The sequence below is a fragment of the Malus domestica genome, chromosome 13, assembly GCF_042453785.1.
Source record: "Malus domestica chromosome 13, GDT2T_hap1".
Lineage (NCBI taxonomy): Eukaryota > Viridiplantae > Streptophyta > Magnoliopsida > Rosales > Rosaceae > Malus > Malus domestica.
This window is the reverse complement of record NC_091673.1, coordinates 1006756-1018179: the sequence shown is the minus strand read 5'-3', so window position 1 is coordinate 1018179 and position 11424 is coordinate 1006756. Positions and strand designations below refer to the sequence as shown.

General features: G+C 38.3%; 2 protein-coding genes across 6 annotated transcripts; both read left to right on the top strand.

Annotated features, from left to right (window-relative positions):
• Window positions 1–277: 277 nt before the first annotated feature.
• LOC103414207 (zinc finger protein 4-like) lies at window positions 278–3628 on the top strand. Of its 5 annotated transcripts, XM_008352610.4 has the most exons (4): window positions 278–872; window positions 1084–1194; window positions 1379–1472; window positions 2565–3628. In XM_008352610.4, exon 4 carries the CDS (start codon window positions 2673–2675, stop codon window positions 3438–3440), a length of 768 nt encoding a protein of 255 aa, XP_008350832.2. In that variant the 5' UTR covers window positions 278–872; window positions 1084–1194; window positions 1379–1472; window positions 2565–2672; the 3' UTR covers window positions 3441–3628.
• Window positions 3629–7392: 3764 nt separating this feature from the next.
• LOC103451517 (protein OBERON 3) lies at window positions 7393–11287 on the top strand. The gene is made up of 2 exons (XM_008390923.4): window positions 7393–9708; window positions 10588–11287. The coding sequence occupies exons 1-2, from the start codon at window positions 7845–7847 to the stop codon at window positions 11163–11165; spliced, it is 2442 nt and encodes an 813-aa protein (XP_008389145.1). The 5' UTR covers window positions 7393–7844; the 3' UTR covers window positions 11166–11287.
• The last annotated feature ends 137 nt before the right edge of the window (window positions 11288–11424 follow it).

Here is an 11424-nt window from a genome sequence, read left to right as displayed (position 1 = left end):
ATTTTATAACATTAATAGAAAAATTGTGCAAAAACATGAAGCATCGAATAATAAGTTTATAGAAAATCTTACCTCCTTAGTATTTTCCTTGATTTAAAAGTGAAAGAAAAGAAAGAGCAAAGAGACACTGGTCTTTGCGAGTATCTTTTATACTTGAAGTACCCCTTTGCTCTCTCTGTCTCTTTGTTTGCTTCTCTCTCTCTCTCCCTCCTCTCTGTCTTTCTCTCTCATCTCATCTCATTGGTTAAGGAAGAGCATCTCAAAATTCAACAAAAATGAGAGTGATTAATAATATATTATCTGAATTATCACACACTAAATTGTCTGACTTGACACCATCATCGTCCCCATCTCTCTCTCTCTCTCTCTCTCCTACAACAGTAACCACAGCCCTTCTTTTCCCAACAGTAACCACAGTTGGTGATGATTTTAAAAATTCGTTAATCGTGCACTGTACAATTTGTTTTGCCTAGTATTGTTTAGGTTTATTTTTAAATTTAAAATAATTTATAATCATATGATATACGATAAATAGACACAAATCACGAATTCCTGAAATCTTCGAAAAAGATCCGGCACTCCTTCTTTTCCTTAACAGTACAACTTTTCTTTGCATCTGTCTTTCTCTTCCTTCCCTCATCTTATCCTCATTTATTTCTCCTTTAATTTCTTTTGCCCACTACTTTTCTGGTAAAAGTCAAAATATACACAATAAAAAAACCCAGATGCCAGTTTTTAGTCATTTCTTTGTGGTGGTGTTGGTGGTACTTTGCTTGCACTTTCCCAAGTGACTTGAACGCACAGGCAGCACCCATGTCCCTAATCCATAGCTGATAGCTAGCCTGCCTGCCTGCACCTTCAATACTATACAGGTTTCAACTCTCTCTCTCTCTCTCTAGATTTGATTTTGATAGCAGCTTTTGTGTGCTTTTGAATGCTGTCACTGTAGTCCTAGGTTGCTTGCTGCTCATAATTTAATCCGATTTCTTTTTATTGGTTTTCGACTGTTTAATCACTGCAATTCAACATACTACGTGCTATCTTTTCTAAATTTCTAGTTTTGTTGGTATTGTTCTTCACAAGATTTTAAACTAGTCTGATCTACGAGCGCGATTCGAACTTGGTGTAAGGGGAAGCACACCGGCCTAACCCCACGTCTCCAATTTCACGTTGGTATTCAATTGTACATACCTGGTGAGTTCTGGTTGATTTTGTGCTTCTCATATATTTTTTTGTATGTATCCATCCAGTCCATGCTTTCTGGTTTTCTTTGTAGTGTGATTTTCCTGGTGGCTTTTCTTTCTTCCCCAAAACAAAGAAAGGATTATGTTTTTTTCTGAAGTTGGACCTTTTGGTTTGGATGCATATATTATTACAGGAAACTTAACCGGTTGTGGTAGATTACCAAAAGTGAAAGGTGAAAGGTGAAAAGCAAGCTCCAGTATGATAACAAAATTCAAATACGCTAACTGGTATTGTCATGTTGATGAATTATGTATTATTGACAACATATAAAGTATGGATTTCTCCCCGATCGGGGCTTTTGATGTTAAATTGCACTTGGTATTCTGCAGTTTTAAGAGTACTGGTATGCGAAAACTACCTTAAAATTTGTAATGTATGTCCACGCATGTTATACTCCAATGATGTGATTATCTCTTATAATCACACGGAACAACAGCGATTGCGTTGTTAGTTTGTTCATGCTTAGTGTTTTAAGGTAACTTGTTGAAGTATATATGAGCATATCGATTTCCTAATTTGTTGACTTTCGTCTTCCGTTCTTAGTGATGCTCCTGGAGGTTTAGGATTTCATCATGTTCTCCAATTACTGTAACCTCTCGTCTTCAATACTTGGTGGATGGTTGTTTCGTCTTTCCATTTAAATGCCACTTAGAGATAACTAATAGCCGTTGGTTTACTGATTCCTCACTATAGCTTCGGAGTACTTAGAGATAACTGATGATTCCCCCGCCTTGTAGAGGACGGATATCCTCTTTTGACCAAAGAGACACAAAGGCACCCCAGAGCACAATATGTTCTTGGACACCTTGTGCGTTTGAATCCCAATGCCTTCCAAGCTCCGTTCAGTTTCCAAAACCACGTATCAGCTTCCAAGTCATAATATATTACTTTTAGAGAATGTTCATACGTTCAGAGCTTGCAAAACCCCATATTCTATAGGAACTAGGAAGTTGTGTACTGTGTTGGATAAAATCGTTTTATGAGTTTCGGTTATGTAGTATGCCAATGGAACATTGTCGATCATATTTTTTATGCGAAATTGTTCAACTATCTAATTTCCTAGTTGCAGATCGCATGGAATGTGTTTTGTATGTTAAAATGTTATCAAGACTGTGATAATTAAGTTGATGATCGATTAATTGGTCTTTATTAGATGACATGAAATGTTTTCTTTTGTGTTTTGACATGCATCCTGCTCGAGTACTCAATTTCCACCATCATTGATCCTCCTTTTCAAATTCTGTTGCTATGAAATGGAGGAGAAGAAAGAATCCCACCTTGTCATGGAAGATGACTCATTTTGGCATTCATGATTGCAGGTGAAGGGCAAGCTAACAACGACACTCTAAGAAAGTTTATTGAACTCTTCGTGTGATTACGCTCATATAGAAGAAACGAAGTCCTTGACTTCATTGTCCTGCCGAAACATGTTAACACAAAACTTGAACTTGGAATTTGAAAATGATTCAGAAGTCACGAGCCAAGTAACTTATTCGAGCATACCTCTGCAAGAAGAATCTCCTGACCCCTCTAAGGACAGCACAACCACTTCTTCGTGCCTCACAAATCAGAAGCATCAACAACAAGATCCCCGGCCTGTTTCCCTTCACTTGACACTCCAGTTTAGCTCAGGCGACACTGAATTGAAGGGCACGGGGGAGACTAGCAGTGAAGCAGCTGCACCCCCTACTTCAGAAGGAACAATCCCAAGGGTATTCTCATGCAACTACTGTAAGCGTAAGTTCTATAGCTCACAGGCACTCGGTGGCCATCAGAATGCTCATAAGAGGGAGAGGACAATGGCCAAGCGTGCTATGCGTATGGGAATGTTTCCCGATAGGTATACTAGCTTGGCATCTCTCCCCTTACATCGTTCTGCGCCTTCAGCGTTCCGGTCTCTTGGTATCCAAGCTCATTCTGCAGTGCACCAAAACACTATGATAACATCAGATCATCAGAGGTTCCTTGTCCCCGACACAAGAGGCGTAGCAAGGTTTCGTCAGGGCTATTTTGGAGTGCCGATGTTTATGGACGAGGATGATGTGGGCATGTTTTGGCCCGGGAGTTTCCGACAGGTGGGTGAGGGAGCTGGAGGTCATCAATTAGCCCAAAATCCAAATATGAATACAGGAACAAGCATGGAACCAAGAAATAGTACAAGTTCGTCTTCACCCGATCTTTCTCTAAAGCTTTGAGATTTTTGTTACTTCTGTTTAATTAGATATGTTTCCTATTAATTAAGCAGCATGATCGAATAGTGTTAATATTAACTTTGTACAGTGAGATATGCCATTTATAACGGCTGCAGATATTTCTAAATTGTTTTAAGGCTGTATTTGTTTCTTAACTTCATAATTAAGGATGTTGTTCTTCTTTTTGTTCACTTAAATTATTATAAGAGGGATCAATGACCCCTCAGGTGCATAGGTAAATGCTCTTGACAATTTGAGCTATAAGTCTCATGCAAGGCTCAATATAATTTGACAAGAAATTAAGTTTTCGTTGAATTGTTCCCAATGGTGGAGATAAGGTGGGGTCATCGGGTTCAAATGACCCCAAGAGCTACGCTTTTTAATCTTAATTTCAACGTTCAATCTTTGCAATATTCCATTTTTTTTAACAAATGATATTACATGCACTATAAGGTTCAGGAGTGAGCTAAATCTCACAATGAGATATCAATAAGGGGGTTCAAATTTATTTTTGACGAAAATTGAACATAAGATTTTTTACTTACAAATAAAAAAAATATCACTACAACATAATACTAAGTGATTGATCCAATATTAAATTTTGGATATAAGGTGTGAAGTGAATGTTAATGTCAAATGATTCTTGTTTTTGGACAAAATAAAAACAGACTACGAAAGGGTTTAGGAAGCCGCAGCCGCACACGTCAATACCGTGTTGACTCCCTCCCTCCCTCCCTCATGCATGCAACTTGGCCAAACAAACAATATAACGTATCCTTCCTTCCAGTACTCTTTCACTCACTTTTATTTAGGGTCAAACCATTTACTTTCTTTCAGATTGCACAATATGGACATTTGCTTTTCAAAAAAATTTAGGGTGATTCGGTGTATAAGATATTATATGTATTTTGATCATTCGTTTTTGTATTTTTATATAAAAAGTTAACAGTTAAAATATCTAGAATATCTCATATTTCAAAATAGCATGGAAAATTATGTTATTTTTGGAGCGACAAAATATGAAAATTCTGTAGTTAATTAATTACGAGAATTAATGTTTAAATATTATATATACATAGAGAGAGAGAGAGAGAGAGAGAGAGAGAGAGAGGATATTAAGAATGGCAAAAACGAAACAATGCCTCGAATACATGTCAAGATAAAAATAGTTAGCTACTTAAGCTACAAGTTCCTCCTCAAGTTTAATATTTATTTTCTTTAAAAAAACAAAGTTATAATCATTTCATTCAAAGTTAATGGCTAGACATGAGATAATGGGATTGCTGGACGCGTTTTACCTGTTCGACGTCGTTTTCGTGTCTAGGTTAAAAGCAACCCACTTTACATAGTTTACACCGCTAATTACCAAAATAACCAAACCGCTACTTGCTGTAAGATTCCCATGGCCTTTATGATTAATTAATTAATTAAGATATCATGACTCTCTTTGCGAACAATGAATGAGTACTAAGGTGATGTATTCATGTCCTACAATTAACAGTTAATTAATCATGTCTTGCCCGTCCTTAATATTTATTAATCACTTTTCTGCGTGGCAATCGTAATCATCAAGTAATTGTTAAAGCGCACACTTGATTTTTTGAATCCCTCCCACCCTCTCCCTAGGAACTTACGTCAACAAACTCATGCAAAAAATAAGAAAAAACATCTGATTAATCATTTATCATTGAACAATGTGTCTGGTGAATAATACGGTTCGAATATAATCCTACAAAAACAGTATATGTTGCTGTCAAAAGTAAAAGAACAGTGTTTCCACACACAAAAAAAAGGTAAAAGAACAGTAGATGACCAAATCCATTATATATGTTGGATTAGCAAGAGGAGAATGGTCGACTGCGTCAACGGATCGACCTAGTCTAACTTTGTTGCCTCTTGGACACGGCATGCACATGATGTTGTTGGTAGACCGCAATAAACTGTCAACTGCATAACAGCAACTGCAGAAACAGCAACGTTTAAAATGAACAAAACGTCAATTTTTCTTGCACATATTCAATTCAAATAAACTAAAACTTTTCATCATTTTCATAACTCTAAACCTGAAAAAAAAATATATATATATATATATGGATAATGAGCACTTCAGTATTAGATTGCACGAGTTGGGATCCAATCCGGATCTCACAGTCCGGAGCTTAAGATCAAGAAATTCGGACCGTTTAAAAGAGAGGGATTCGGACTCTTATTTTATGTGAGGTGGACTAATGAAATTGGTTAATGGCAACCGCAAAATTTAATTTGAGTGGTCCAAATTTCTTGATCATTAGACTCAGGACAATGATCCGAAGAGATTCTTAACTCCTTCGACACTAGAGTACTAGACTGTTTGGGTTTCTCATGCCAGCTTGCTAGTAGCTACTAAACAAATTGAAAACTTTTTATCGGTGAAGTTTCTGCTAATTCAACTCGTATTTTTGGCATTAAACTACGATACACTAGTATGTATACTAGAGGTCGCACTTGGTGCGATGGCAAGTGCATTCGTCCATGAGCGGTAGGTCTCGGGTTCGAGACTTGGGAGCAACCTCTCCATAAATGGGGGTAAGGTTAGCCGACATTCACCTCTCCCAGACCCTGCGTAAAGCGGGAGCCTTGTGCACTGGGTACGACCTTTTTTACACTAGTATGTATATTGGTTATTCTTTTTAAAGACGATATGATATTTACGAAAGTGATCCCGATTAATATATCACATTCATTACAACAATATTGTTTTTTATTGCCAACATGTGTTGACGCTACTAAAAAAATTAAAAAAATCACAATATACACCATTTCTTATGCACGGGTGTTAAATGTAGGTGTCTATATTCAGTGCCCACAAAAGCGATGCAACTGTGCCAAAAATATACCTCCAAATGAAAGGCTAATTGGTTTTCATACACAAAGATGATTCTGTTAATAGATAGTTCAGATAACACTTTAAACAGAAAACTTCAACGTATGTCACTTAGTTTAGAATCGAGGGTCATATAAAATGGAAGTCTTTAAGGACAATACTTTGTTCCTTCATATAAAAAAATGGATTATGTGCTTTGGTTAATATTCTTTGAATTCGAGAAGTTCACCAATATACCAAAATCATGTTGTTGACTACCTTCAGGATATGCTTACAAAATTTCATGCGATTGTGTGAAACATTTTATAATTCCATCTCCAAGTCAAAAGAATAATTCTGGCAATCTTTTTTAGCAAAGTTGTTTTCCGATTTGACGGAAGCCATATTCTTGATTAGTGACTAGAATATGTGGCTCTCCAACTGAGTTGAGATTAATTAACACACAATGAAGCACCTAATTTCTATTAATCTCAACCATGACAGCTAAACTTGATTTCATTTGACCAAAAATATCTTAGCTCAGGATTCAGATAGCAATTAAGCTACATTATTCATGTCCCCTAATTTTCAGAAAGTCCATGACATTTTCCTTATTTCACACTTTCCCTTCGATGAAAAATGGCAATTGAGGTAAGTTGATCTTGTCAGTGTACTTTGTAACAACATTTATATAATGGAGGGTATATAACTCATCGTTTACGAGAGCCATGACTTTATAAACGAAGAAAAATATTATTAAACTGTGATACTATCTTAAAAGTAAAATTTATTAACAATGTCCTTAATTCATTATAACATTTACGTGACAAGAGTTTCAAGTACACATGAAAATTTCTTGAACTTGTAACCCTTTACCAGGAAGGAAAGGATAAAACTTTCAAAGTGTATAGTATTCAAGGAGTACTCCATGTGTCATAATATAAGAATAAAAATACTAAAAAATAAATTATCTCTACTTATATTATAACATATAGAGTACCGTTTGAATATCCGACACTAGAAAATACTAGCTAAACCTTGACTCATAATTGAAAGCAATTAAGCACCTTTTTAAGGATTTAATTATGCTCTAATTAAATGTTAATTCATATGTTTCTCCATAAATACAAAAAGTCGTCCCCTTCCAGCAGCACCACCCCTAGACTCCAGTCAAGGTCTTTACCAAGAAAAAGATGACTCAAAGCATTGCATAGAGTAATTCCACCAAATTCAGATGGCCAGTTCGGTAATTTCAGATCAAAGCCAGAAAAACGAATCGCCGTTTTCTGGTGTAAACGCTTGAAAAATCCAGCCGCTGGGGCTCCTCCCGTTGCAGATTTACAGATACTGAGATTTCAGTAATGGTGGGCTGAAGGAATCAGTTGACAAACACACCCTCAGATTCTTTACTAATTTCCAAACAGCCCCTGTAGACCTTTTCCTCTCTGTTTCTCTTTCACTTCCTCTCGTCTTCACAGACACTCTTTCCTCCCTATATCTCTCTCTTACCTGGTAAGTCCTCTCTCTCTCTCCCTCTCTCTGTGAATAAGGCCGTATTTGGTGACATGGATCGAGCGAATGGGAATCTTGCCGCCGACGAGGCGTCTCAGAGCAAGGTCACTCGCCATATCTCCAAGCAAAATAAACACAACCCAGAAGAGAAAATGGGATTCTCCGAAAAGGGGTTCGGATTTCTCAGAGAATCAGACATGGGTTCTGATGGGTTCCAATCAAAACCCTCAAAGACTGGAAATTTAAGTTCCCAGGAGCTGACTCTCAGCTACCTCTGCGACAATTCCAAACTGGGTTTTCTCGAGAAGGAGTTCGCCGGCGCAAATTTGCTGACTTCGTTGGAGAAAGAGAGTTTCAAAGGTAAAGAAGCCATGGTTTCGGAGAATTCTAACAAATGGGTAGAGAGAGATTTCCTTAATTTGAACGAAACCAGGTTGAATTGCTCGAAGCGAGAGCTTGCGGAGGAGGCGGAGAGAGAAAGCAGGGACGACAAAAAGCCAAAGCTCGAGACTTTGAATCTCTCTCTAGCCTTGCCGGAGGTATCTCTCTCTCTCACCGCCTCAAACGCCTTGCAGAATGGCGATCCTCCGGCGATGCTGCGGCCGAGTAGAAGCATACAGTCGTTGGCGCCGTCTGCTAACAACACACAGACAACCTGCTCCAATGATTTCACAGCAGCTTCATTGTCGTACTCTTACTCCCACCCATTTTCCCACAACCCCAGTTGCTCGCTTACCCGAAATTCGACGGATTTCGATTATTCTGTTGGGAAAGATGATCAAATTTATAACTGTGGGGAGGGGACTAATGGGTCTGTTCATAGCAGGTTTAAGCCGATTGGAGATGGAGTTGGTTTGTCGAATCACGGCGGCGGGATTTTGTCAATGATGCAGAGTAATCGTAAGGATTCTTGTAATAATAACAGTGTTTATAGGACAACTAGCTCTGATAACCTTTCCTTTTTTCCATCTGAATTGCCTGCTAAGCCGACAATCGATACCCTTTCTGGGGATTCTAGAGGGAGAGGTTCTGAAAGTTTGAGAGGATTGGAGAGTATGGATGTTGGTGGGAGAGCCAGGAAACTTTCTAGACCGGAGAGAATTCTTCACGAAGTTGTTTCGGAATCTGTTACTGTCATGGCTCAGACAGTTCAAGAGCTTCGTGAGGAAATGCTCTTATCAACTAAGGAATACTTGAAGAATCTGATATCCACGCCGGAGAAGAAGGAAGAATTGGTGAGCCTTCAAAACCGGCTTCAGAGAAGGTCTGATCTTACAAAGGAGAATCTCTCTAAATGTCAGAAGGATCAATTGGAGATGTTGGTTGCTGTGAAAATGGGACTCGGGAACTTTGTATCTGGGAAAAACCGCCTTCCAGCAACCGAGCTGGTGGAGATTTTCTCGTTTATGAGGTGTAAGAATGTGAATTGCAAGAGCTTATTGCCTGTTGATGATTGTGACTGCAAAATTTGCTCTGCAAATAAGGGGTTTTGTAGTTCCTGCATGTGTCCTGTGTGTTTGAATTTCGACTGTGCCAATAATACTTGTGGTTGGGTTGGCTGTGATGTTTGTTCGCATTGGTGTCACGCTGCTTGTGGTATTCAGAGGAACCTCATTAAACCAGGTCCTAGCTTGAAAGGTCCCTCTGGGACAACTGAGATGCAATTTCATTGCATTGGATGCGGCCATGCTTCGGAAATGTTTGGTTTTGTCAAGGATGTGTTTCTGTGCTGTGCAAAAGACTGGGGACTAGAGACCCTTATCAAGGAGCTTGACTGTGTTAAGAAGATTTTTAGGAGAAGCGACGATTTTAAAGGCCGGGAACTGCATATTAAGGCTGAGGAGATCATCTCCAAGCTTGGAAGCCAATTGATGTCTCCTTCAGACGCCTGCAGTTTCATTATTCAGTTCTTTAACTGTAAGTCACCCTCTTCGGTTTTCTATTTCAACTTGTATGTGATTCTGTTACTTTCAAATTGTTTGTCTTCTGCTAGTCCAGTGGGGGAGTATGAACTGCTTATGCATAAGTGTGGCTTATTCCTTGCATGTTAAGAATGACTTATAACTATTGTGACAAAAAGCATACTAAATAGATGTAAACAAAAATTCGACGAATTGCCATTTGGTCAGCTACTGTTTATGGGACAAATGTTGGGCATTAATGTGGGCAATGTATTGATGTACCAAAGTGAAATGTTAAGGTAGATGATAAAGAGTGTCTTGGAGAAAACGTAACTAGCAATCTTTGTATTAGAAACACCACACAACCTTTTATTTCTTCACATGTTGAATATAAAACCATAGAGATGATAATTCTATATAATCTTCAGCTCGCCGTATACTACTGTAGCATAATGTTACTTTATCAAATTAGAAAACAATCACTGAAGGTCTATTGTACGAGTCCAATCAAGGAACTTGATTGGGTACTCTATGCACGTATTGGAGGCTAGCGTAATATGAACTATGTCAAATAGAATACTCTGAGTTGATTACTTGAGCCTTGTCCGAGTTGATTACTTGAGGCTTGTGACTGGCTGTCTGCATAGCTACAATGAGGATCATATGCCTGTGGCTGTTAAAAACCATTTTAATCTCTACAGCTTACTTTTTTGTTGTGTTGGCCTATTTTCTTCTTTCCTTCTGGTTTCACTTTTGATTTGAATCTCCTCGATGCAGCTTGAGTTGAACTGTTTGCTTATATACTCATTCTAAATGTTTCTTCCTCGACTTAGATATATGTGTTATTCAGTATCTGTTCATGCCTAAATCTGGATTTGCTTTTCCTTTTAAATAGATACAGATGGAGTGTCAGAATATCCTGCTTCTACCATATCCACAAAAGAGTTGGCTGCTTCTCAAGCCTGCCTGAGAAAAGATTCGACCCCTTTTTCACAATCTGTTTCTGTACCTCCTAAATATGCTGTTTACAACACTAGTTCTAGTATGCAATGTGATTCGCTGTCTAATGATACCCGTCAGAACCCCCTCAAATCGTCCCATATAAGCAATGAGGATGAGTTCCAGTTTGGAACATTACCAAAAATAGACGGGTTTGAGAGCTTGGAAAGCGTAGTGAGGATAAAGGAAGCGGAAGCTAGAATGTTCCAGAGCAAGGCTGATGAAGCGCGGAGAGAGGCAGAAGGGTACCATCAGATGATACGGACAAAGACAGAGAAGCTGGAGGAAGAGTACGCCGGAAAGTTTTCCAAATTGTGTCTGAAAGAGACGGAGGAAAAGCGAAGGAAGAAACTGGAGGAGCTGAAAATTTTGGAAAGTTCACATTGCGATTACTACAACATGAAAACTAGAATGCAAGCTGAGATTGCTGGCTTGTTGGAGAGAATGGAAGCAACAAAGCAGCAAAGGGTCTAGTTTCTGTTCTTTTATTTAATTCTTTTTTAACAATGGTGCTGACTGTGTTAAGTATATTGATTAGTGTTATTCAGTTTTGGATTCTGCTTGTTATTTTAATCAAAGTGAAAGATTGTCTCGCATTGTGGAATTCGAACCTTATTCTTCAATTGATTATATAGCTAGTGCTGGCATCATTCCATCTGCATATGCTCTGCCTCGAGAGATTTTCCAGTGTGCTAGGAACGCAGTTTGGTACATCAAGTGTCATATTACAAGT